Here is a 26,614-nt window from a genome sequence, read left to right on the forward strand (position 1 = left end):
CATGAAGCTTATGTCCTTTTAAGGCTCCAAAATTTCCATGGACATCATATAATACAGACCAGAAAGACATCCTAAGTTCTAACATGTAATCATGGTTTCCATTAACAATAATAATAATAATAAATAAACAAAGTCAACAAAATTATATTAACTTTGAACTTAAGGAATTTTTGTAACTGGAATTATGAATCATATTTAAATTTCATTTTACAAAGTTTTCATATGCAAAATGTCTTTGGTCCATTATTTTCTCAAACTTCCATGTCACTCTAATAACAGAGTGCAAATGCAATAATCACTTTAAATAAATAGCATAGGCATGTTTGCAAGAATAATGAAATTAATATGTAATATAAATTATATTGTAAAAATAATTATACGTAGCATTGTAGTTACATAATGGCAGCTGTCCTAATTTTTATAAAAAGGTATTTTAATCAATAAAAGGAAAATTAATTGATATTTTAATATGATTATGAATAATCCAAAACTAGATATTTTGCTTGGTTGAATTCGAAAACTAAAACAACAACAGGTGTCTTATGTTTAAGATTGAATTAGATTTTTGTTTATTTTTCTAATAAGAAATTAGGGTTTACTCTTTCTAATTTCTGCTTTGCTTTGGGTTATATATTTTTTTAAGATAACTCGTTCATATGTGAAGTAAAATTAATCAAAAAGAAGGATCAATACTCTAAAATTGATAGTAATTTGCATATTTTAATAAATACAAATTACAATTACAATACATCCTACTCTTTTAACGAATTAAATAATAATAATCATACAGAGTTTCTCTCTTATCATTGTTTAATCTCTCTAACAACTAAAAAATAAAAACTCACCGAAAATCATTAATTAGGATAAAAATTACAAATCCCAAAAAAAGAGTAGTTAGTGAACAATGAATATTGTATTTTCAGGACCGAGTCAACTCAGCAGATCAGTTCATCACGAAGCAACGGCCACGATTCAGAGTTGCCACTCGAGACATCCACGTGGCACCGTCTCCTCAAATCCTCGAGCGTGTACAATCCGGGTACGGGTCGGTCCACGACCCGAAGAAGCTCTTCGAACAGAGACTCGTCACAAGGAATAGCGAGAGGACCGTGGTTGCAGAAACCATATTCCTCTTCCGCTTTCGCGAGAAGCGTCTTGAAGATCGGATGATTAAGGTATGTGGCGCGGACGATGAATCTCCTCCGGCTGGGCCCCACGCACACCGCCACGTGTCCCGCCGGAACGTCCGACGCCGCCAACCGCGCCTTCCTCCGCCACCGGAGAAGCATTTGCCGCACGCGCACAATGCGCCGGATTTTGCTGCAGTTCCCAGTCGTCGACGGCGACATTCTCTAAAAGTCTGAACAAAGAAAGTAACGGAGTTTGAGTGCGTTTTGTTTTGGAGTTCGGATTTTGAAAGTGTGAAAGTGGGTAGAGTGGAAGATGCGAACGGGCGCGTGGGGTATATATGGGTTGGGCAATTCGAAATGGCACTAAAGTTGGAGATAATTACGAGATTGTGCCTGTTGCCTCCATCGTAGTCAAGCCCATGTGGAACCCAGTGGGGTGACTCATGTGGGCTTGGCCTTAGCCCACTAGCCCTGCTTTCTTATCTTGCATTGCAATTTTTCTATGCATTGTACTAGGTCTCCTTTTAGAAAGCTAAATCTATATCTCCACTTTTTATCCCTAACACCACCTTTTTCTCTTCTCATCAACCTTTTACATATCTCTTTATTTTAATCTCATACCTTTTTTTCTCCAAATCAATTTTTAATTCGCTCACTTCAAACAATTTTGGAAACTAAGATTTTTAAAAAATATATATATAATGTTGAGGTCTAAAAAGTAATGTACCTATCTAGAGACTAATCAAATAATGAAAATTATTTTTTGAGTTGTCTTGTTTTAGTGGGGTTCAAGCCACTGCGTTAAAAGTGAAGATGACTGTGATGAGATGAGTCGGAGCTGAGCAATGCTTCAAAAGACAATGCAACTGTCGTGGAGATTTTTTGAAGAGCTGATTTTGTCAACAATTTTTAATTGTACGTGTTCTGTCTATCGAAAGAGATGTTTAAAAAGAGATACAAACACTAATAAGATTTGAATTCAACTACATAAGGTGTTAGAAGTGGAGTATACATTTCGAGTGTAGGATTAGACTTTTTAATGGGTGGTCCGATAGTGGTCTGAGACTTGTAAGATGAAGTTTGCTACTCACTTATATACACTTAAATGTCCTCATCTCTGATCAATGTGGGACTTCCAACATAAGAAATTGACGTCACTTTCTATCTAAAACCTTAAAGTAATAGATTAATGAATCTTTTATTTTTATATAATATTCTATATTTTTATTTTTATTTAATATGAAACTTAGAGTCACATTTAAATTTCCAATCTAATCGTATAGAGTTGAATTCATGTGAGAAACCGAAAAAGCAAGAAGTGCCTCTTACTGAGTCATGTGTTGTTTCTTTAATGAAAGAAATGGCAGAAACGTAGATGTTGTGAATCAAAATGTGTCTTATTTTTTTATTTTGAAGTTGGAATAACAAGTAAGAACAATTAAGGCTTAACTTTGTTTGTAGTTTGAGTTACTGAACATGCTCACGTTACATGTGCTTGTCTTAATTAATTATTATGTTTCCCTCATATCTAACATTGAGATTATGGGAACTGAAAACCTGATCTTTGTCTTCTAACTGCATTAGATCCCAACTACATAATCCTGTTACAAAGTTCGTAGCTTTCATTATCGTGCGAATCAGTCATATATTTTACTCATAATGTTGTCCATTACCAATCAAGTGCACAAAAAAATGGAACTCAATGCGAATCTATATCGTTACATTAATAATGCGAGACACAACACAACATCGACCAACAAGAAAACTCGTTTTTTTCTTTGATATAATAAATTATTTGCTTTTAGAAACCATGATTTTGATTCCAAATGATAAGAGGGAGGTTTATAGTGTAATTAACAAAAATAATGTAATTAACTTCTCATGAAATGGAGAGATGAAAAGAAGAATGGTAGGAGGCAAAAGAAGACAAAAGATATATAGGCGATGAGATTCGGTGATAGGAGTGAGGTCAAATCAAATCAAATTAATAGATAGTTAGTTTTTTATTAGTAATATTAACAAAGGATTTTGAAGAAAGAGACAAACATTAAGGGACAGAATCACTGCGTTTCACTTTGTAATGTTTCATTTTCTTAATCCCATGATTTTCCTGTCCCCAGAATCGTTTAAACATAGTAATCCTGATTAGAACGCCGGCATGACTGATTATTTTCGAATATATATGCTGCCTCTTGCATTAACAATGAACAGAAAAAAAGAAAGGGAGCAACAGTGGAGAGAGAACGTTCACGTTTTGCATTTCTTTTTCTGCTAAATGTCACACACAGGATCCAAATTCTCCGGCCTTTTTTTATCGATTTTGTAAATTTCTTTTTCGAAATACCACTTAGTATTATTATTTTGTTAGTTGGGATTGGGAGGAACGAGTAGTTAGTTACTGGTAAAAAAATAGTTAAACAAACATTAAATGAAATATTACACTTCCTTATCATAAGAGACTGTAAGTTGAACCATGAAAAAAAAAATAATAAAAGAAAATAATTACAATTAACCTTATGTTAGGATTATTGTCATAGTTAAGTCACATTAATCACAAATTCATATATATTTATAAATATATATATATATATATATATATATATATATATATATATATATATATTTTGATAATTTATTATCTTTTTATTACGCATTTATTATTATAATTGAACAAACACTAATTTAGCCATTAGTGCTTTTTTGTAGATAATACTCGATTTGACCAAACGGTAGAGAGAGGATTGAAGATAAAACTCTAATGTAAGCTTGAAAATTTGAGAATCTTTGTAAAAGAAGACTTAATCTCCACCCGTATAAAATAAAATAATAATAATCATTTTAACAATAATAAAAATAAGATTAGTATTGTCATTAGAATAGTACTTTTATTATTATCATAGTATTATGATTATTATTGCAAGACTGAAGTTCAAATTTGTTGTAATAATTATAATAATAAAACTAAAAAGTATTTTGAACTATGAGTTCAATTTAATTTATATAATAATATAATTATTGTAAAATTTATTTTTATATTTTTTTAAAAAGTTAATATAAAAAGTTTCAAACTACACCAATTTAGTAAAAGAAGGAATTCATCCTTAATTTCTTTATCTTTTACCGAGTAAATATTTTGAGTTAAATTTTGTAGTCGGAGAAAACCCATTTAGACATGTACAAGTTCGTGTGGTGTTGACAACATTAATCTCTCACCAAAATCAAATCATGGGCTTCGTAATAACGACAAATATGAATCACGGGCCTGGCTAACTATAGTAAAAAACAAATAAGAGTCCCTTATTCTGGTTCCTCCTGTTCTTACAAGAAAAGAGTGTTATTTCTTTGAGGTGGAAAAATAGTTTGAGAATTGTTCATTGAGTACAAAGAGAAATTCATCTAAAGAACATTCTTTAATATTCAAGTGGTTACAAAAGTTATGAAATATTTAGCTATTAAATAAGTGAGAGAATTGAGTAAGTACTACAGATAATAAAATATAAATAAGGTAATTGTCCAGTTTTGAATTTAGAACTCAATTTATAATTTTGTTATTAGAAAACGTCTCAAAGAGTCATAGAATAATGTATATTTAAATTATCATTAACCTTGAGTTTTAAAATAATATGGAATTATTGAATATACTTTAACAAGATAGTATAAAGAGAATAAGAGTTTATCTTTGAAATCATTATAAGGATTTGTCTTCATAATCTCATAAGAAGTCATCTTTAAATTAAATTTTCATTTCCCCCTAATTGATTTAGGACTAAGATAACAATGATTCTTGGTATCAATGTTCTAACTTCTGGTCAACAAAAATAACTATCAAAATCAATTACCATATCTGAATTATCGTCAATTGTAGAACTCAAAGTTTCATTACAAATCTGTTATTAAAAAACATTGTCTATTGTAGAACTCAAAATTTCATCACAAATTTATTCTTAAAAAACATTTCGGATAATTATGAAGTATTATCCATCATAAAATTCAAAGCTTTATCACAAATTTGTTCTTAAAAAGTATTCCGGATAATTCCAAATAAATGTATATTTAAATTGTCTTTCAGGGTCCCTAAATGATCTATACATACATCCATAAAAGGTACATAAAGAAGAAAAGGTGGTTTTTGAACTAATCACTCGTGATACGTTTTAGATCTAAATTATGAAACCCGAAATCATTTCAAATTTACCAAAACGAAATGATTCAAAGTAGATTTAAGATTTCAGATAGAACTACCCAAAAACATATTAAGAATTAGGTAATCCCAAAATATATTTTAACTAAGAATATTTTATAAATTATTTACATTTTAATATTATAAGATTTAAAATACAATTTTGGATATAACAACAAATACATAAACAAGCTGATTAACTAGAATAAAAAAATTAAAATATATGATAATAAATGGCTTCTGGATATTAGTAAGCATTCTCCAACCGAATAATATGATGTCCCCAATGCTCCCCCACTCTTGTAGTCAAACACATACCAAAATAATACAAATATCTTAACAAATTGAGGATTGCCTAAAGAAATCAATTTCAAAGTCAAAATTGATATGATCAATCACAGATTAAACGCATACTAAGTGTTTTATAATTGCTTAAACGGAATCCCTCAATCGTTCCCGCTATACAACAGCCCATTGGAGAAGAATGGAGAAGTTCTTACAAATAAAAGAGATTGAGGCAGCATGGTAATTTTAAAATTAGGGGCCGCATGGTAGATCACGCGGGTGAAGGAAGAGCATAAAGAAGAACGGGCATTTCAGGCAGCTGAGAAATAAATAGAGGTTAGCAGAAGTGTGTGAAAGACTTTCATAATAAAAGTAATTCTGTACTGATGCTTTTGGCTATACCCAACAAGCATATTAAATAGAAATGATGAGATAATCCATTCAGTTACCTTTCATTCATTCATTTGTAAAAGCAATTCAGCGGAAATTTATTTGAGGAATCCGCAAATTCACACCCCTAGTGTCAACAAAACGATGGCACTTCCAATTTTAACTTCTAAATCACTCAAATATTGGTCAAGCCTACTTCCGATTGTATTAGCAAATGAACAACTGTGGAGAAAGATAACGGCTATACAAACCACCATTAATAAAGCACGTGGTTCAAATCAACTACTTTGTAATAAATATACTAGGCTAGCCACCTAAATAAAAGTGGAACGTTTCACATAAGACTGCTATAACTTATCGTTCCAGAAGAACACTATTCAAACTCGAACTTGAACACAAGAGCATGATCGGAAGTAGATAAACTATTTTACTCTTTTCAACTGTATAAATTATAGAAACATACCATGTAATTACAATACCAAACACGGTATGACTTAATGTGTGATACATCCCAAAAACAAGTACACTTATATATATATATATATATATATATATATATATATATATATATATATATATATCCGAGAAGGAAGGAGAGAAGTAACTTTTCGGAACACATTAAGTGTTCTGGAACAAGATCTAACAAAAGACCCAAGCTCATTTCCCTCGCACCCATTTCAATCAATCACACCAATCAAAGAAAAGCGAGATGGAAGAATACACTTTAAACTTCCATACACAGCACATGAAAACAATGAGCGACTTAATTTAAGAATAAATTGGAAAATTTTTCAAAATGCATAACTATTAAGCAAATAAGACATTGTAAGCATTTTGCAATCTTGCAATATAAACATGTAAAAAAAGACATCGTATTTATTATAACAAGGCAAAATCTTGAATATTTTCATAATGCATTAAACTCAATGCTTCAAGATTGTCAAAGCTTGAACCAGAAAAAAAATAAATGGGAGAAGACATGGTACAGTTTCTTGTCATGAATTATTTCAGTTATCTACTCCATCCTCAGAAAGATAACAACCCAGGAATCTCTCTCCTTTTCAGTGATGAGCCTTCTCCTGAGCTTTTTTATGAGACTTGGCTTTTGCCTGAAAGTAAAACAAATATGACTAAAGACCATTGCCGACAAAGAAGTTCTACAGAGCACAGTATAATCATAAAACCTAGATGTCGGAGCAAGATAAAGCATCCCAAATTCAAGAAATGGAAAATGTAAAAATGGGCGGCATTCAGCGAATAGAAGGCAATAGAAATACAACGCAAGGCACAGCACAACAATGCATGCCACTGAAATTGCACAAATATTACAAAATTATATAACAAAACCAGAACAGATTTCAACCATTAAGAATATAAAGCCTTTTCGAAACATGGGGAGACTGTTCACAATTTATCAAGATCTTTACCAAAACATCAGCAAGCCGCTTAACAAATTGACTCGGTAAAAGGGCTTAATTCAAGTTAAGGCTGTAGATCTGGACTGAAACTAGAACTGGTCAGGAAAGGATCAGTAAGCTGAGGCTTTGATTAATCAAATCAACAACAACAAATCTATAATCTTCAGTCCAAAAAATTAAAACCACTTAAACAGTATAGTTTTTAAAATCACACAAACAACTGGTTAACCCCACTGAACATGAATGTAGTGTTTAAAATCAACACGTGGACGGCAATCCAGAATTTCAGATAAACCCATATTAATAAATATTTTTAATGAAAATCCAGTCACGGATTTCTCTGGATCGCCAAATTACGGTTTCGGAAATGCATATCAACTCACAAAAAGAGGAGTCAATGATCGGATGAATTAAAAAATAAAATAGAGATTCGTTAAAATACCTTAAGGTACTTGAGCTTGATGCTTCCATAAACAACACCGAAGGAGAAAGCTGAAGCTCTAGCGACCTACCAATGCATTAGATTTTAGAGAAAAACAGAAAAATTGTTGTCACTGACTTTAGTACCTCGTTTTCACGAGAAAATAAGAGAAAAGGGTAATTAGCGGCATACCAAAGCTAGGGTGCTGGCACCGGAATAAGGTCCTGGAGGAGGTGCCATTAGATTGAGTGATGTCGGCGCAGTTGTGGTGGAAGAGAGATACGAACGATGGAAGGTTACAACTCCAAATGCAGATGATGAACAAAATAGTGCTTCACAATTGTCGATTATGGAGCCCTAGCCAAGGTAGGACCGAAAACAGAGGGTGACTCGTTAACAGCACAATGTTCGCTCAATGGGCTCAGCCTGAGTTCCTGCACCCATAGCCCAATAGGCCCACAAATACTTAATCAGCCCAATTTGAATTGAGAATCCAAACCCTTAATTAATAAAACACAGGTAGCAAAAATAAAAAAATAAAATAAATGTCAGAAGTGGGATTTGAACCCACGCCCTCTTTCGAAGACCAGAACTTGAGTCTGGCGCCTTAGACCACTCGGCCATCCTGACTTATGTTTTAGCTTTTGCGATAATACATATTAATAATATTCAATAATTATCTTTGTTGGGCCTTCATTAATACTATAAATGTACGTAAGAGATATTTTATGATTTAAAAAAAAAAACTGGATTTTTTACAAACTACATTTTCCACTGCTTTTTTTCTTAGAAATGGTAATAAAAGAACTGATTTTTCATATACAACAAACATCATTGTTTCTACAATTCATAAAAAAAAATGTTTATAAAATTCACTTTTATCATTTTTTTTTAAAGATAAAAACTAAGTTTTCACCTCAAAAAAATAAGTAAACGGAGAATTTTACAATTATTTATAATAAACCATCAGATATAAGGTCATAAATCAGACTCACGGATATAAAATTCTCTGTCCAATCAAGTCAAAACATAATAGAAAATAAATTGAGTATATAGGTTTTATAAAAAATTACTTAAGCTTATATAAAATTTTATTTAGACAAATAAGTTAGTCTAGTATTTTTCAATTAGAATGAAATAGTATGACCCAAATTTGTACATTGAAAATAATGTTAAGACATTAGCCAAATAGATAATTAGTATGTTTCTTTAGGACTATCACAAGAGAATTGATAACTTAAATTTACTACGTTTTCAAAGTTAGATTCCTCGTTATTGAGTTATTTTAAATCGAAAAAATTAACTCTATTTAATGTGATGAATTATGTATATATAGGTTATACTTTGATTGAATGATTCAAATTTAGAGAAATATTATAAATCGGAAACTATAATTAATGTAGGCTAAATTTTGGAATATGATTTTTTTTTTATCTAAATCTAAAATTCTTTAAAAGCCTATAATGGATACAAATGTGAGTTGTGGTTTTATAATTGTATATATAAACCCTCCAAATTAATATGTTTTCAAAAAATTGTATCGTTGTATATTTAGATTTTACACTTAAGTGAGAGGAGGTAATTTTTTGTTTAAAACAACAAAGACTTTTATTATCTTTTATATTTAATAATATTAAATAATGTCACTCAAGTGATGTTCTCCTGTTTATACGTCATGTTTATTTATTTTAAGTGTCTTTAAATGTTATTATATGTAATTACATTGTTATTGTTTAAAAAAAAAAAATCAAAGCTTTGCGTAGTGATTGATGATTTGAAATTAAAATATGAATACTCGGTAGTAATTTATTTGTGTTTGAGATTAATGTGAATATCACGTATTTGAACCAATGCTCCTATAAATCATTTGAGCATCACAAATAACTCAAATAATGTGTATAAGTATACTAAGTTGTTAAAAGTTGATTACGATTTTTTCATAATATTGTTTATGTTTTTTTATAGTTTATGTTTGAAAATCTATTATGTGGGTTGAGATAGTGAAAAAGGAAAGCAAATAAGAGAAAGAGTGAAAAGGAATGTTGTTTTGATCAAAGGAAAAAAATTATGGAAAATGAAAGGAACCGAAGAGAAAATTTGTGAATGATTTAATTGAAATAATAAATTTAAAGAATGTTATAAAATTATATACTCATAAAATGATCAAATTAAATTTACCAATATAAATTAATTATAATTATAAATTAAATTGTATTATTATCATTTCCTAAATGTATTTTAAATTTTATTCCTAGTTTTTTTTGTTACATGATTTTATTATTATTGTTATTTTATAAATTTTGTTATTAATGTTATTGTTATTATTTTAAATTTTTCATCTTTATTATTACTATTATATTATTTTTTATTATTATAATTATCATCTTATCAATTTATTTTTATTATTATAAATATTATCTTATAAATTTATTTTTATTGTCACTGATATTGTTCAAATTTCACTATTATTGATATTTTATCAAATTGTTTGTAACTTTATTAGTGTTATAGTTATAATATTAGTATACCTTTTAAAATATTTATTATTATTTAAACCTATTACTTTTATCAGTATTTTACTTTTACATTATTAATATTATTTTAATTAATTTCTATTTTATTGTTTTAAATCATTTTTTAGTAATACCTATTATTATTTTAATGTTGATGTTGTTAACCTATAATTGATTATATTTACGATCATGTTAGATAACATAATTTATTGTCGTCTTCAATGAATGCATATCAGCAACCCATTCTGAAAGTTGTTATAAAAAATCAATTAAGACTTCTAAAAGTTTAATATATATTTGTTGGAGTTTTTCTTACACAAGCCATGTTCACATCTAATGAAAAATGTCAATGAAAATTCGTAAGTTGGCATTCCTATCCGCAGAAACAGTATTTTCTCAAAATTTTCACAATATTTTTTTTATAACATTTTAATATTATCTGTGTGTTATATTGTAATTAGTCCAAAATTACTCTACAGTAAATAATAATAATCATAAACAACAATATGAAACAAAATGACATTAAAATATTGTTAAAAAATATTATCAAATATCATTATTCTTTCCAAAAACAACATAGCATTAGTGAAAGTGAGGTTTGAGATTGAGTCTTTGAAAGAGTAGGATTTATGTTCTCAAACTTTAAAAATATAAAGTTTAATGTATGTATAGATAATATTGGTTTCATTGAAATTTATTTTGTTTTTCTTAACTTAGTATCATGTATATTTTGATATGTGCGATTAACGTATTTTAAAACGTAAGCAACGTATGTTCAGGGCAAATACAAAGTTAAATATAGATATTGTTTTGTAAATGTATTGTATATTTTGTATATAAGGATTTTTATTTTTTAATATTTTCAAATAGTTTATGTAATATTATTTTATAAACTCATTCTGTTTGTATATATTACTAATATTATTATTATTACATATACACATGTGTAAGTTTATGTTTTATAATTATTATTTTTTAGTTTAAAGTAGTTATTATATATTCGTCTCAGGTTTAAGAGTACCTTTAATATCTATAACTTGTTCTACATAGTTTTTTCTTTTCCTTAGTCTTTTAGTTGATTAACCTATTTAAAGTTAAAATAATTCCTTAAATAGATTTGTAAATCAAATCAAACTTTTAGAAAATTAAGTTCAACCAGAAAAGCCATGATAAATAATGAAACAAATTTAGCCAATTTTGATAAAACTAATCAGAACTATTAAATTTTTATTTGTACCCATCCATTTCTATTATTAAAATAATACTTTAGATCACAATGTTGGCACATCAATATTTTTAAAAAGCACACCCATACACTAGTTTCTTTTGTGTATATAAAAATATTTGTAGAATTATGAATGTTTTAAATAGATAGTTTTCAAGAGTTACTTTGATTCAATACAGAAAAGTAGAACGAGAAAGATACTTAAATTATAAGACAGTTTTCCATTAAATGCATTGATGAAAAAAATTCACTACAAGGCTTTTTTAATATAGCACATATTAATTAGTTAATAGTAGTATTAGTATAATAATGATGATGATGATAATAATAATAATTTATAATACTACACGATGAAATTCTCCTATGGTTTACGCATCATATTTCTATTTTTATTTTTATTTATAAAAGAAAGGCAAAAAAAAAAAGTGAGTATAGATGTAGAAGATGAAACCTATTACGAAATCATATTCTGACGTGTTGTTTAAGGTTTTAAATTTCAAAATTAAATTGTTTTACTTAAAAATATATAAATAAATTTAATACAAAATGTAAAATGATAACTCATTAAAATAAAATAAGATAATAAAAAAACATAGCCACAAATGCGTATCATTATTATACAATAAAAAATCATTATCTTCTAAGCATTTTATATTTAAAATTAAAGACCTTCTCGCGATTTATTGAGTAAAAAAGAGATTTTGTTATGCATGGGGTCACATTGCTTTTTTCATAATCAATAAAAAAAGAAACTATGTTTGTCCAATTTCATAACACGGGTTTTGGTAAGTCAACCGAACCTAGGCTTGTCCAGAGATATGTAAAATCTCCCAAAATCTATGTTCAACGATCTTTTACACAAAATCCTGTTCAATTAACTTTATTCTTATCATTGTTTTACGAATATCCACAATTGCGCAAATATCGAGTTAAGCTTACGACATTTTTATCAGGAAAGTGCACAGTGTAGAATGGAAAGATGTCGGTAAGGCTTCCATGATTTTGACTTCGAGATGATAAATTGAACAATCTAGATGTAGGACAGGAATTAGAACAGATCCATGACAGAATGGTCATTCTTTACAAAAAGAAAGTCTGAACAGTGTTTCTAAATGTCATCATAAAACAAATCATGTCCAAATAATGCTTACAATTTAATAATATATATTTTATATATATATACTGAAATTAAATATGCTCTATAATTCAGATATAGGAGAGGAATTAGAACTTGTATATGAACTTTCTGTCCGAGTTGGACAGGTAAAGCGAATCAAACTTAATACCATAGCAATTAAGGAAAACTTTCTGTAAATATGCGAAAATGAGTGCAATTAAATAGCAGCGAATATATAACGAACCAACCATACAGCTGCAGGACCTCCTTCCCAAGCTATTGTTTTATGTCGGAATTGGAGTTGCCATTACCATTCTGGTGCTGCTGCTGTTGCTGTTGATGTTGAAGATGAATGTTTTGTTGGGATGCAGTGGGAGCCTGCTGCTGTTGCTGAAACATCAGAGGGTTGACAGAATGCTGAGGAATCAAACAGCTGGAACCATGTGAATCCCCACTCAGTTCAGCTGTAGCAAGCTTTAGTCTTTGAACCTCAGCAGTAAGCGCCTCATTTAGAGCTATTGAAAGAAAATACAGGGTAAAGAATTAATCAGAAGGAATCAATGGACGATTCTGCTACTCTCCAAACCAAAGCACACATAGTGAAGACGTGTCACTTTCAAAAACAGTCATTCTTGCAAGAAATTTACATAATGAACTTCTATGGAAAGGAATGCAGAAGCACATTCTTATCCAGCTTGATGAGTGCATATCAGGCAGACCCTAAAATGGGATTGCTTCAATAATACTCGTGTTAACTTCAACAAATATCTTGTGTAAAGAGAACGTAATTGACTTGCTTATGGCTCACACAGCATTTCTCAACTCCTCCCGAGAAATTTGGACATAAATAACTGAGTAGGTCACCTAAACATCAGCAAAGAATCGGTCATCCCTCGGCATCCTACTATATAATTCCTACGTGCCATTCCTATAATTCCATTTACTTTAGAAGCACTTCAACCGAGTTGTTCAATAGAAAGGCCTTAATACGATGAATATAAAGCATTTCGGATTCAGTTGGCCTACTATTGTTAGAAAAATGATTAGATGATGCATTTACAATAAGTAGAGCATAAAGTATCCGAGCCATAAAGTTTCATTTATTTGAGAAAATTTAATAAATGGATCAGCAATAAACGAATTATTATCCCAAAAAAGTTAGTTGACGAAGGCTAACGAATGATTTTTATATACGACCTTGCCCAGGAATCCCCTTTAACGACAGTGACAAGAATGAGACTCATAGTAAGCTATGGTATCATATAAAGAACCAACTCGCCTAAGAGTTTAAACAGTTAGGTGAAAAAGTCATGATAGATTATTATTTCTGAAAGGTTCCTAACATTTTATAAAAATATTACTAACAACAAAACCCGTCATCAGAAGAAGTAATAACGGAATGAGATCGCGTAAAAGCCTGGTTTTCATGCATAAAATTTACTGGAATAAAATAAAATTGAGTAGCTAACGTAAACTAAAATCCCAAATTATATTGGTTAAAAAATCTACCGCAAGAACTTGAAGGAGCTACGCGAACGAGTTCTATACACTACTGTCTATACTTAATACCTTCTCAGTCTTAAGTATCATACAAGTAAACAATGGCAATTTTATTGAAAAATGCATGTTGTTTCCTCCACTTTACAAGCCATCTGCAGAATTCTTTCACCCCTACTCTTGCACTCTTTAGCAAGAAGTATTCACCATGCACGTTGAGATGAAATATAATCTAAAATTTGAAGACTAGATCAACCAATACTATAAGTGAAAAATTAACTACTGATACCTAGCACAGATCAATAAAACAAAATGGAGAGAAAAACTGAAAAAATACGAATGAAAGGGCCGTAATACCATCTCGGAGCTTTGCTTGTTGTTCCATGGATTGAAGGCGAAACTTCAACTCGCTATTCTGGTTAGTGAGTCCGGCAGAATCTCTCTGCACATAATAAGGACGAATTCAATCAAATTAGAAAGTAAAGCCACGACGGTCACAGTACTAATCATTAAATTACCAACACAAACAGGTTAGACTCCCACCTGTAAAAGAGTAAGTTGTGCAGATAGTGTGGTGGCTTCCGTCTGAAGTGTCTGAACCTTATGTTCTAGCTCTGATATGTACCGCATCTTCCGCTCTTTGGATCGTGCAGCCGATTGTCGGTTGGCCAAAATCCTGAAAATCACCCCAAAACCTAATCAATCAGTGAACTGGTGACATGGACCATTTATGTTAGTATGTTTACTAGCTAATGGTTCAACATCAACACCTTTTTGCACGCTTTGGATCGGTCAGGGCAATCTCAGCAAGTTTTTCATTGGCCATAATTTTCTTCAATTCAGGTCCACTAAACTCCCCATTTCCAAACTCCAAGCTGAAGGCCGATGAATTGCCATCAACTCCACCAGCAGGCGAAATCAAACCAGTTTTCGGCCCCGGCGACGGTGGCAGCTTCGGCGACTCATCACCAAAGTTCAACTTCGAAATGAAACTATCCATGGACACACTCCTATAGTGCCTGGTGGTGGGTGCAATCTCCCCACCCGCACTCCTCTTCATCCCTTCCCTCTTCTCACTCCCTCCCTGCCTCACCGCACCATCCCCACTCTCATTAACACTACTCTCAGCTTCATTATCACTGCTGTCACCACCATTAGTCTTGGTCCCACTCGCTCTACTATCCAAATCATCACGATTTTCAGTCCCGTTCTTGTCATCGGTTCCAGAAGAGTTCAACGCATCAAAGCTATCTAAATTCATGTAAGCAGAGAAAAGATCATCCACAACTTCCCCTTCCGGGGATTTCTTCTCCCCAGATCCCTCTACATTACTGTGGTCAACACCCCTGTCCCACGGTGTTTCTCTTTTGACCAATTGAGCAGGTTTCGCCAAAACGGGGTTTTCTCTGCCCCGGAGAGGAATAAGCGGTGGCGAAGATTGCAAAACGGTGGAAAACCCAAACGGAATATCACTGTTAGAGCGCCTATGAGCTTTGCGAGGGGGTAAAGGTAAATTGCTGTTGGTTGAGGTGTTGAGTGTTCTGGCGAAAGGTGAGGGTGGCAAGAGAGAATGAGAAGTGACGTCACGGTCTTCCATGGAGACGTCAGCAGCTTCTGAGACAGACGTAGAGGAGGAGTCTCGGAAGGGGGAAGGGCTGAGGGGAGGGAGGGAATCGAGGGAGAAAAAGGAAGGTTGCGAGAGTGATCGCGTGTGGGAGGGTGTAGGGGAAATGTTGTGCGACCCCATTTGCTGCTGACGCGTCACCGGGATCTGAGAGTAGGGCGAAATGGGCGGGATCTGGTGCGGGTGGGAAGGTGGTATACCCGCGCGCTTGTTACTGTTCCCACCGTCGAACTGATGCTGATGCCTGGCGCGCATTTGAGAGGGATTGAACTGCGGGATGCTGAGTTGCTCCATGTTCAACGGCTGTTTCAGAAACGAAGAAGAACAGTGAAGCCTCTGCATCATGTCATTGGTAGCTTCTTCATTTTCACCCATTCTGCTTCACCTTCAAATTCCACTTCCAATCAAAATCTGCAACCGCACACCACAACAACAACAATCATCATCACAATTGAAGTAACCGAGATAGACCGAGTTGCGAAATTATCATCATCGTCATCGAGATTCACTGATTCATTACCTTGGCAGTGTTCATCTGGAATATGAAATGGTGAAGAGGCGAATTCAATTGAATTGATTAATAATAGCAGCGTCGGTCTTGGAAGTGTTAACTTTGTCTGACGGAAATGCCGAAGGAGCAGGCGCTTATCTCTCCAAGATTCACTCTCTCTCTCTCTCTCCAACAAGAGCAACAACGAGAAGAAAAAAAAAAAGCTCTGTTTCTCTCTATGCTTTCTCTCTCTACATCCACGACGATGACTACTACACGGATTTCATGACTCCTACGCGTGAATTTAATTTAATAAGAATTTCATTTCGCCCCAATTTGCATTTCGCCCGCATTTCAATTTCATTCCGACCTCATTTGTTTTCTCATACACCAGGTTTTTCTTCCCTTGTCTCCGCAGCTCATTTAGCCACTCTACCCAATCCACGATGTCTTTTTTCTTTTTTTTTCTTCCTTAAAATCCGTTTGAAGACATAAAACAACATTTGATTGAACTCGTCTTTTAATAATTCTTTTTTCCCTTTCCTTTTCATTAAACTATTGAAAATATTCAGATATTTGCCTGAATTCACGTTTTACTTAATGAGGCTGCTAAACAACGCAAAAGGAAAGCGCGCACGGTATTTGTTTGTTTATTAAATCATCCCTTTTATTCTTTTATTTAAAAAATACTTTATTCTTTTTCCGGAAAGAGTTTAATGACACTACTCTTCCTTCATTCGGGGCTTTAATTTGCAATTTTAAGATGAGATTTTGATGTTTTTTATATATATTCCACATAAATCAACAAAAGTATCTAATTTGACATGGACGGGGCATAAAGATTTGTTCAGATTCTCATTCCTACGATTCTGTCTGATCTCAACAAAAACACTCTTTAAGTTTACATAACTAGTTGGGATATAAATATATGATGGTCGCCGAGGACGACAACAACAACAAAACAAGTTGTGTGGACACTGAAAAAAGATCAAAATTCGATGGCAATTTCTGGTATCAATATAAATCATGGGTGTAGGATTTTCTACCCTGTCCAATATCAGTGGTACAAAATTGCTAAATAGTGAGATATAAAATAGACATTGAAAAAAGATATATACTTGTACATCATGGGCCACAATCATGGACTGTTTGACAGCCCATTATTACCGAGCTCGTCTGTACCTTCCATATAACATCATCATTGCCCTAGACGAGGATTCTTGTAAAAATTTGGATTTCTTGAACGGTGGATCAGTCTTAGCCATGGAGGTAATCAGAAACTTCAGATTATTTTATTTTATTTTTTTAGCCACGGAGGTTGTAACGTCCACAACTCACTGTTAATTGTCTTCACACGTCAGCACAAAATTTTCCAGTATGTTTTGTATTCACTTATATATTTTTTAAAAAAATTTATTCGTGTCTTTTACATCAGTGATGACTTCCCACCTTCATCAGTGTCTGGATATCACAGAGGTAAAGGAAAAATTTGAAAATTCTATCTCCATCTATTATAGAAATGTACTTTTCTATAAATAAAACAAATTTTATTTGATCTGATTCTGTGATATGAATTAAATTCAAAATAAATATCAAAGCGATTGGACGATGGTAATAATTTATTAAATTAGTAAGAAGGAAGAGATAAATGACACGTGTGAGAAAAAGAAAAAGAAAAGCAGACAATAGTAGAATTTTGCAGGAGAAGTGAGGAATAAGTGAATGAGATTTGATGATTTGAAGGTTGGAAGAATGGAGGAATGAAAGAATGAGTCGACGATAGGTTGATAAGTGTAGAGTGTAAATTTAAGCCATTGTAATGATGAAACCAATCTTTTCTTAATCATTAACCTTTATGCTGCCTTTTGGTAAGTGGCCAAGATTCATTCCAAACACCACCAAAAATCATTTCTAAAATCAATTTCCTACTTTGCTTCTTTCTTTCTTTCTCTTCATTCAGCTCACCAATCTACGATTGGATTCTCTTTTAAGTCTTTTTTATTATCTATTTTCAAAATATATTGATTAAGATATTTTAAAATATATTAAACATAATTATATATGCATTTTTAATGTTCAGTCATTATAAAATAACTGATAAAAAATCTAACCGACTTAATTTTGATATTTTTCATGAGTTAGTTTTGTTGGTATGCAAATTTGTGAATCAATATGTATAAATACAATTAATTTTTTATATAAATATAATAATGGATTAAATATATTTTTGGTCTCTTAATTTTTAGTCAAAATTAGAATTAGTTTCTCTTTGAAACTTTAGACTAATTTAGTCCCTTATCTTTAAAATTGCATGATTTTAGTCCTTTTAATCAAGATGTGTTAATTTTATTTGAGGTTTCAAATGCATTTCTCAATTAATATTGAAGAAAAAATATGCTAAGGTAAATAACTCAAATGCTATCATAAAATACTTTTAAAATATTAAATAAACTTAGCAAAATATCGTTAAAAGAACTAAATCTACATATTTCTAAAGTTGAGGAACTAAATTGAGTCAAAGTTTTGAAGAAAGACTGATTTTAATTTTCAGTGAAAATTAAGCGATCAAAAACATATTTAATTCTATAATAATTGTTTTCATAATTTATATTTTTGTTATATTTTTTGTGAATTTATTATTAATAATAAAATTAAAATAAACTGATTAAATATATGAATATAATTAACGTCAAATAAATATGTTAAAATTGAATCCAAAAATATAAAAAAAAAGAATTTATTGTTTAGGTTACAAAATAATTATAACAATTAATCCCTACAAATTATATTCATCATATTTTGCACTCTTTTCTTATTTAAAAAAAATATTTTTTTAAAACTTTTATCAATAATAGACTCATTTAATAGAAAATAAATAATACGAGCCAAGTGTTAATATGTGATTATTTTTATTTATTTTTTCTTAATTTAAAAATATTTATTCATAAGATTAATAATGTTTCAATATTTATGTCAGTGTTATTTGTTAAGTCTGTATCTACGTGTTGGGTTAGTTTTAGTATTAGTTTTTTATATCTATTGTTATTTTTCTTTTTAATTTAGTCAATTTTGTTTTTAATATTATTCAATCCTAATTTTGTATATTTTTAATTTATAACTAAATTTAATTTTTATGAAAATTCACATTTTTATTTAAATATTTCTTTTATAAATTTTAAACTAACTATAAATATATTATTAAAATATAATTATTAGATTTATGAAAATATATGATTAAAGTTAGTTTAAAAATAACAGAGTTTTTTTTCTGATTTAACAAAAATAAAGATTTTTAATTATAATTTTAAAAATAATAAAAAAGTTTCTTTCTATTTTTTTTTCTTATTTTCTCGTATATTTTTTCTTTTAATGAAGTGTTAGGATTTTATGAACAATGTTAAACAGCAACATAAACGGTTTATATGTGTTTAGATTATCTTTTTATATCTTAACATCATGTATGATTTTTGTAAGAAGAATGATAATGACAAGAACTATTATTGTTATTAGGAAACAGAATGAATATTACAAAGTCTCATTTCACTTAAAATATGATTAAAATAATATATGTAAACATACTTTGTTGACTATAGATTCTAGTTGAATGAATCATAGTTATGAGTTTAGAGATTCAATAACCAATTTATTTGTGTGTAACTTGTTTTTTTTATTAAATTATTCAATACGAGAATGCTTCTTTTATATATATATATATAAAAGAAGACATTGACGGGATGATAATAGATCGGTCGGGCACAGATATCGATGGAAATGTCTCTTATATATGTAAAAAGATATCGATCCGTCGGATAAAATTTTGTCTGCGACCCGACTCGTTACCTGTTGAGTATTCGTTTAAAAAATATCTGCAGGTATTTTAAAACTCGCGGATATCCATGGATATTCGAAAAAAAAATATTTTATACATTTTAAAATAAAATTTAAATAAAATTACAAAAAATATATATAATATAATATAAATTAAGTTAAATATAAATTAATATTTAATTTTAATTAAATTTAACCTAATAAAATATTATTTTTATTTTATTTTTAACTAAGTTTAATTAAAAATATATATAAATTATTATTTTTTATTATTTTTGCGAGTAACAGATACCTACAAGTTGAATAATATACTACCCGTACCCAATCCGTTGCAGATATTAAATATCTGCAGACAGTAAATACTCACGAATTTTACCTGTGGATACCGTATCCGCATATTTTTTTTTCATTATAGACGATACGGGAGTTATTAAAGAAAATACATAATTTAGTGTGGATAACATATCGAGTATTTACTACTCACTATTAATAGTTGATCTTACCTATTTAATACTGTGATTTTCAATATTCAGTTGGGTTAAGTCATTTCTCATAAAGTATCCTATATACGAAATATAAATATAAGTTACTGATATTAAATAGCGATAAGTAATATCATATTATTGTTTTAATAACTCAGTTTAAAACTGTAATTAGTAGGGTTTAGAGATCCTTGTTTCTTCAGATAAGGTACAATTATAATTTTTAAAAAAATATTTTTCTTTTATTCAAACACCTTTGTTGGCGGCAGAGTTAAGTTGTAGCTGTGAATCAATTAGAAATCAGGTAATAACAATCATGGCCGCAGAGTTAGAAAAGAACAATTAATGCTTTTCAAGGCATTATGGGTGACGGAGTTTAGTTGAAATAATTACTGGGGTCACGATTTAAAACTAATTTAATTATATTCTATTAATATTTATTATTACATCTAAAACTGACATTTTCTAAAACTCTAGAGAATAATTTCAAAATAACTCATCATAAAATGGTTTCATTTACTAAAATTAAGGGTTTAAAGAAGTTTTGAATCTTCCATCTTTACCATCTTAACTTTTGATAATGTTAGTCTCTCTGTAATTACTTTATTTACATTTTTTTTAATTGAAAGGGACACAATGGAAGCAAAACACTTAGATAATCAAAACTTATAGTAACAACAACACCGCATTGTTATTTGGTTTGTATGAAAATTTAATATATTTTTACCAACCCTTCTTTTTACTATTTTTAGGAATCATAATATTCAAAATCATAGTTTAAAAATATGAAAATAAACCTTTACTTACATCAAACTTTGTCAGTGATTTTTTATATTTATAAGATTTGAATATGAAATACCATTTTTTAAAAATACTATTTTTTTCTCTATTCTAGTAAGTTAATGATTTTATATACACATGATGGTAAAAAAAAAGTTAACTTTAAATTAAAAAAAAATCTACATAAGTAAAAAACAAAAGGAGTAGGCCATTAAATGGTGGCATAACGAAGGGTATAAATTTTCCTTCGTCCATGTGATGCATCGTATTCGTATTGTTCGTATTTATCACTATCCCACCACGTCCTGTTAGTAAAGTATAAATAGTATATTGTGACGTGTCATCTTATATTGCTTTCCCTCCACATCACGTGACCCTGGCCCATGCTAATAGCAATAATAATAACCGGGCCCGCAACTCAAACAGCCCATGCCAGAGAAAAACGGAGAATTCAAAAAGGGCCTTATCCACTTTTTAAAATCAAAGGGCCCAACAATGACCCATCGGAATAGCAATCCTTTATCCATCTTATTTGAAAATGATACCTTCCTTTGTACCCAGCAAACTAAACCTGCCGTTTCAAATACGACGTCGCACTAAGTGTACTTGTATCTTCTAGTTGTGATGTAGACCCAAATAATGAGATTGTTGAATTTTGTATAACTGGTTTAAATCTAAATTATTTTTAATTAGTTAATATAGTACCTAGTAGTACTCTGTGTTATAATAATTAAACATTACTTGTTTAAAAAAAAATTAACAGATAAAATGCAATTAAAGAAATGATTAAAAAATAAACAATTCAGGACGTTCGTGTCAAGCTAGGGAAAGGCTTCTGCGATGAGTTTTCACTCACCGTTCTGATGGTGCCATTGCCATAGCTCAACACCGTTTCTTCAATCTCTCTGGCGCTTATTATATCATCGTATTCTTCATAGTTACTATTCATTCAACAAGAGGAAAGAAAACGAAATTGAAATTGAAATTGAAATGAAACATTGTAGCGAGATCCCTAACCCTTCCCTTCACGCACCGTAGATTTTTGATGAATCTTCACCCACGCTTCGTATCTATCTCGCATTATAAATCGACAGAGAAACCATGTTTCTGCAGAACCAATCAATGGAGGAGCTTCTCGTTCAATTTCTGAGAGCTTCATGGCTCGCTGCAACGTTACCAATCGTCATCGCGTCGTTTTCGATTCCCAGTCTAAGCTTCCTCCGCCGCACCTTGCTTGGCCTCGCCGGGCGAGGCAAAATCATGCAATCCTCCTCCCAAGTAATGCTACTTTTATTCGGTTTCCATTTTCATCCCACGCTCTCGAAATTTCTCATCACCAACTCAATTTTCTTTGTCAGCAGAAATTCACGATTCCTCAGAGGCTGTTTTTTCACTTCTATCTGGTGGCTTTTTTGTGGACCACGCTGCTGCTTGTCGCGACTTGGGCGTACGCGTACCGCATGGTTCCGGTTGTAGCGGAACCGTTTTCGTATTCTACTATCACCAGCTTCTTGACGGGTGGTTCCACCATAAGAACCGATTCTCATAAACTGAGGCAGGGGTATGCGGCGTGGGAATCGGTTTCACTTCTTTTGCTGATGGCATTTCACGTCCTCCGCCGACTCTATGAAACCATTCATGTCTTTGACTACAGCCCTTCTGCTCGCATGCACGTCATTGGTTATCTCACTGGATTGTTGTGAGTTTTTTTTTTTTTTTTTTTGGTGTTTCACTTGCATTTGTTTCTTTTGAAGTTTGGAAGTTTTTTTACCGTTCTGAATTGAGAATTTCTGTGAAGTCTGTTCACTTCGTGGGATGAATAATTCTTGATTGTTGATTGATTGGTCTAAAATTGCAAGGGGGACTTGTAAACTTAGTCCATTCAGCTAATACAATTCCTGAAGTGCATAGGTAGTGAATTATTTGTCAAGAAATATGAGTAATTCACTCTTTAAATTTATCTTTCTGACACTTTCTCCATAGGTGAAATTCAGGCGGGTCTCACTAAATATGCGGTTTCCATTCCCGGTTTTGGGCTCCCATTTCTAAATTAGTAGGACCATGTGAGTTTCATCTTATAAGAGTGTCTCAATGGAAATGTTATGAAGATGAGCTGAGAAAAGCAGTACATGCATATTTAAATACTTCTTCATCATAGAAGACTTTGTTTAAAACCGTCATTTACTTTTTTCTGAACTTTTTTTGTTGTGTTACATAAACTTGTAAAAATTATTTCCTGAAAAGATTTCCCCATTTTTATTTGGAAAAACTTGTATCTTGTATATCTGAAGTTATAAAGATATCTTTCATGTCCAATACAACATTTATGATTGTTTTAACAGAACAGGTCTAATCGACATTTGGACTGTCTGTGTATTTATTTGAATTTTGATGACAAATATAGTCTGATCATTAAATCTTTAATTCATACATTTAATCTACCATAATGCTTTGAAATAAAAACAAGAGCAAGGTGTGGAAAGTAGCTGATGGTTTCAATTGAGAGTGACTAATCATTTATTTTCTCACTTGAGAATTAAATGTTAGCTATATATCGCATGTCCTAGATTGATTTGAAGTACTGGTATTACTTGTTGATGTGCAATCTAAAATAAATTGATTCTTTCTGGTTATTTGAAGTGAGAAGGTCCACACCTATGTTCTTAGAACACTATATACATAAAAATTTATTGCGTAATTTCCTGTATTTTTACCTTTTAGTATCACTTGTTGTTCTCCAGAAAATAATTAAATAAAGAGGATTGATTTATTATTTTTCTGAAGCTAGTTTCTACATAGCAGCACCACTATCGCTGTGTGGTGATTGTGCAGTTGAGGTGTTTAACTTCGTAGCAAATCTAGTGACCGAGTTCATTGTCAAGGGCAAGAATCAGATGCAAGTAACAGAGTTAGACATCTGGCAGGTTTTAACTCCTCTTATCAGGCTTGGGTGGAAGCATTGGATTGCTGTAGCTGTTTTCTTATGGGGTTGGATTCATCAATACCACTGCCATAAGATTCTTGTATGCATCTACTTGTTTGACCTCTAAATCCTAGATTTTGAGACTTTTTATCTTCATGGCTTCTAGTTGCTATTTATTTTCATCTCACTGATATTGAATTATACTAATGCTACCAAGTTACAATAGATGATAAATTTGGCGTCAGAAATTAAATATCTATAGCTTTTTTCATTTGCTCTGCTTTGTTTGACATTTTTGTGAACTAATATATAAATGATTCTTTAAAATGAAATTTTGGAGTTTGAAGCAAATATGTCAGTTTTGTAACGATGTAGACTAGGTTATCTTAATATTGTTACATTCAATTATCGTGAGGTAATGAGTTTTATAATTTTGGCAGGGTTCTCTACGACATTCAACAGACGCAGAGGAATACGTAATTCCTCATGGTGATTGGTTTGAAATCGTCTCCTCTCCACATTATCTCTCTGAGATTGTAAGCCTCTTTCCGTCTCTTATAACTTGTGCTTATGTGACTGATATGAAAAGCCTAATATTTGATAATGATGAAGGTTATATATGCTAGTTTTGTGGTCGCAACTGGAGGATCCAACCTAACAATCTGGTTACTCTTTGCTTTTGTGGTAATATTTCTTTTTGCAGTTTTTGCAAGGTTTTAATACTTTAAACAAATTATCTTCTGTTTTTTCATTTGCTTTTGGCATATTTCTTTTATAGGTGGCAAATCTGTCATTCGCAGCTGTGGAAACACATAAATGGTATCGTCAAAAATTTAAAGATTATCCAAGTAATCGATTTGCTATAATTCCATTTCTTCTGTGAGACTATGAGCAATGTGTAATTATCACAATTGATCTCAGCAAAGAACTTTACTATTTCTCCAGTTGTACTTGTTTAGATCATGTTTTTTAGTGTAGGTAAGCTTATACTGAAATTACCGAGATAACTTTTGGCTCTCTTTTTGGTGTAAAAATCAGACATTCAGAGTCAGAGTCGATCCTATTTTACTTTTACCCACCAAAATAAACCCTAAATAGATATCGTTGCATTCATTGTGGAAATTTTAGAAAATTCTGGCCATGTAAAATACTCATCGGTTGCTGATAACTTTCGCGGTGACAATATTATTGGTTGAAGTATTATTTTCTATGATTATCAAATTACAAATCTCTGGAGGAAAACTTGCATAACTCTTTATACAAATATAATATTTGATCCTGAAATAACCATGGTTAATACTATTATGGTTGTGTGGTTAGCCAAGTTATTCAATCAATACATCATTGTCATGGTAATTAATTACAACTAGGAGTGCGAATTTAGACTTAGACAATTTTCCTTTCAATTAAAAGTTAATAGCCTTCAACCTTCCTTGATGGCATCATTAGCCCTCTTCAAAGTAAATTTATAGCTGGTGGGAGTATTACCGATGATCTTATTTTGGCTCAGGAGATTTTTTACTTCATGCACAAAAGTAAGAGCAATAACGGTTTTGCAGTCATCAAAATTAATCTTGATGAAACTTATAACATTGTACAGTGGGATTTCTTAGAAGTTGGTGTTAGAAAGGGTTTCGTTTTGTTTTTCTTATATATTACCATTTAGCTCATCATGTGGGGGTATTGGGTCAATTCTGCCTCTTTTGAATGGATCTAGACTGGAGCTCATCAAACCTATTAAAGGACTTAGAAGAGGATCCTCTTGCTCCTTATCTTTTTTATTGTGTATGGAGAAGCTATCTCTTTACATTCAGGAGTTGGTAGATGAAGTTGCATGGCAAATCTATTTCTAGTGGAATGGTCCTGCTATTTCTCATTTTTATTTTTTTTACTGATGGCGTCTTTTTATTTTGCAAAGCCAGATGATCTCAGTTTCGTTTGCATTCTTCCATGTTGAGACATTTTATGGGAAATTCGAATTGAAGGTGAATCTTTATAAATCTAAATTCATGTGTTCGTGTGGTGTAGAAAGGAGGGTTAGGATGCTTCGGCAGGCATTTTATATTTGAGGTTAGGGATCTTGGCAAATATCTACCCTTGTTAAACATAAATTGGAAGTGTCACATTGATGGAAATATGGAAATAAAAAAGATGAACAGAAGAACGATAAACATTATACAAATTTTTAAAAGTGATGTCTTACGAGACTGACTTAGTGATAAAAAAATTTCAGTTATTTCTTCGTTGAAGTATCGTAATTAACAAAATTTACCAATTTTTTATCATTGTATTTTCTATATTTCAGAAACTT

The 26,614-nt window shown here is 31.2% G+C and overlaps 4 protein-coding genes and 1 non-coding gene across 7 annotated transcripts; 1 reads left to right on the forward strand and 4 right to left on the reverse strand.

The window, feature by feature from the left end:
- Positions 1-740: 740 nt before the first annotated feature.
- On the reverse strand, positions 741-1,452 carry LOC106780529 (indole-3-acetic acid-induced protein ARG7). Its single transcript, XM_014668829.2, has one exon. The coding sequence runs from the start codon at positions 1,347-1,349 to the stop codon at positions 936-938; it is 414 nt and encodes a 137-aa protein (XP_014524315.1). The 5' UTR covers positions 1,350-1,452; the 3' UTR covers positions 741-935.
- Positions 1,453-6,792: 5,340 nt separating this feature from the next.
- LOC106780522 lies at positions 6,793-8,199 on the reverse strand. Its single transcript, XM_014668824.2, has 3 exons — positions 8,017-8,199; positions 7,846-7,911; positions 6,793-7,094 (listed from the first exon to the last, which is right to left on the reverse strand). Exons 1-3 carry the CDS (start codon positions 8,062-8,064, stop codon positions 7,047-7,049), a joined length of 162 nt encoding a protein of 53 aa, XP_014524310.1. The 5' UTR covers positions 8,065-8,199; the 3' UTR covers positions 6,793-7,046.
- Positions 8,200-8,370: 171 nt separating this feature from the next.
- Positions 8,371-8,454, reverse strand: TRNAL-CAA. The gene has a single exon. It is a non-coding gene; the product is annotated as a tRNA-Leu (tRNA).
- A 4,321-nt stretch (positions 8,455-12,775) lies between these two features.
- LOC106780540 (probable transcription factor PosF21) lies at positions 12,776-16,703 on the reverse strand. Of its 2 annotated transcripts, XR_002666582.1 has the most exons (6): positions 16,321-16,703; positions 14,947-16,211; positions 14,720-14,852; positions 14,534-14,618; positions 13,327-13,543; positions 13,084-13,194 (listed from the first exon to the last, which is right to left on the reverse strand). XR_002666582.1 is itself a non-coding variant. In XM_014668844.2 (5 exons), the coding sequence occupies exons 2-5, from the start codon at positions 16,173-16,175 to the stop codon at positions 12,956-12,958; spliced, it is 1,686 nt and encodes a 561-aa protein (XP_014524330.1). In that variant the 5' UTR covers positions 16,176-16,211; positions 16,321-16,687; the 3' UTR covers positions 12,776-12,955. The 2 variants fall into 2 exon arrangements, 1 of the variants encoding a protein (XP_014524330.1); XM_014668844.2 differs by lacking the exon at positions 13,327-13,543 and having other exon boundaries at positions 12,776-13,194; positions 16,321-16,687.
- Positions 16,704-22,167: 5,464 nt separating this feature from the next.
- LOC106780535 (polyprenol reductase 2) lies at positions 22,168-25,425 on the forward strand. 2 transcript variants are annotated; one of them, XM_022777029.1, is made up of 6 exons: positions 22,168-22,658; positions 22,742-23,079; positions 24,169-24,403; positions 24,744-24,839; positions 24,930-24,987; positions 25,082-25,425. In XM_022777029.1, the coding sequence occupies exons 1-6, from the start codon at positions 22,482-22,484 to the stop codon at positions 25,117-25,119; spliced, it is 942 nt and encodes a 313-aa protein (XP_022632750.1). In that variant the 5' UTR covers positions 22,168-22,481; the 3' UTR covers positions 25,120-25,425. The 2 variants fall into 2 exon arrangements, with proteins under 2 accessions (XP_022632750.1, XP_014524320.1); XM_014668834.2 differs by having other exon boundaries at positions 22,170-22,658; positions 24,916-24,987.
- The last annotated feature ends 1,189 nt before the right edge of the window (positions 25,426-26,614 follow it).

Source organism: Vigna radiata, unplaced genomic scaffold (assembly GCF_000741045.1).
Source record: "Vigna radiata var. radiata cultivar VC1973A unplaced genomic scaffold, Vradiata_ver6 scaffold_393, whole genome shotgun sequence".
Lineage (NCBI taxonomy): Eukaryota > Viridiplantae > Streptophyta > Magnoliopsida > Fabales > Fabaceae > Vigna > Vigna radiata.

What these genes read in the sequence shown, in the direction of transcription:
- LOC106780529 (XM_014668829.2), bottom strand. Translation starts at nt 1,349, where the DNA reads ATGTCGCCGTCGACGACTGGGAACTGCAGCAAAATCCGGCGCATTGTG.
- LOC106780540 (XM_014668844.2), bottom strand. Translation starts at nt 16,175, where the DNA reads ATGGGTGAAAATGAAGAAGCTACCAATGACATGATGCAGAGGCTTCAC. An exon ending in GATCCAAAGCGTGCAAAAAG is followed by an intron (nt 14,853 to 14,946) that starts GTGTTGATGTTG and finishes GGTGATTTTCAG; the next exon opens with GATTTTGGCCAACCGACAAT. An exon ending in ACAAGCAAAGCTCCGAGATG is followed by an intron (nt 13,195 to 14,533) that starts GTATTACGGCCC and finishes TTCTTTCAATAG; the next exon opens with CTCTAAATGAGGCGCTTACT.
- LOC106780535 (XM_014668834.2), top strand. Translation starts at nt 22,482, where the DNA reads ATGTTTCTGCAGAACCAATCAATGGAGGAGCTTCTCGTTCAATTTCTG. An exon ending in TCATGCAATCCTCCTCCCAA is followed by an intron (nt 22,659 to 22,741) that starts GTAATGCTACTT and finishes CTTTGTCAGCAG; the next exon opens with AAATTCACGATTCCTCAGAG. An exon ending in ACCACTGCCATAAGATTCTT is followed by an intron (nt 24,404 to 24,743) that starts GTATGCATCTAC and finishes TAATTTTGGCAG; the next exon opens with GGTTCTCTACGACATTCAAC.
- LOC106780522 (XM_014668824.2), bottom strand. Translation starts at nt 8,064, where the DNA reads ATGGCACCTCCTCCAGGACCTTATTCCGGTGCCAGCACCCTAGCTTTG. An exon ending in GTGCCAGCACCCTAGCTTTG is followed by an intron (nt 7,912 to 8,016) that starts GTATGCCGCTAA and finishes ATGCATTGGTAG; the next exon opens with GTCGCTAGAGCTTCAGCTTT. An exon ending in TCAAGCTCAAGTACCTTAAG is followed by an intron (nt 7,095 to 7,845) that starts GTATTTTAACGA and finishes TTTTACTTTCAG; the next exon opens with GCAAAAGCCAAGTCTCATAA.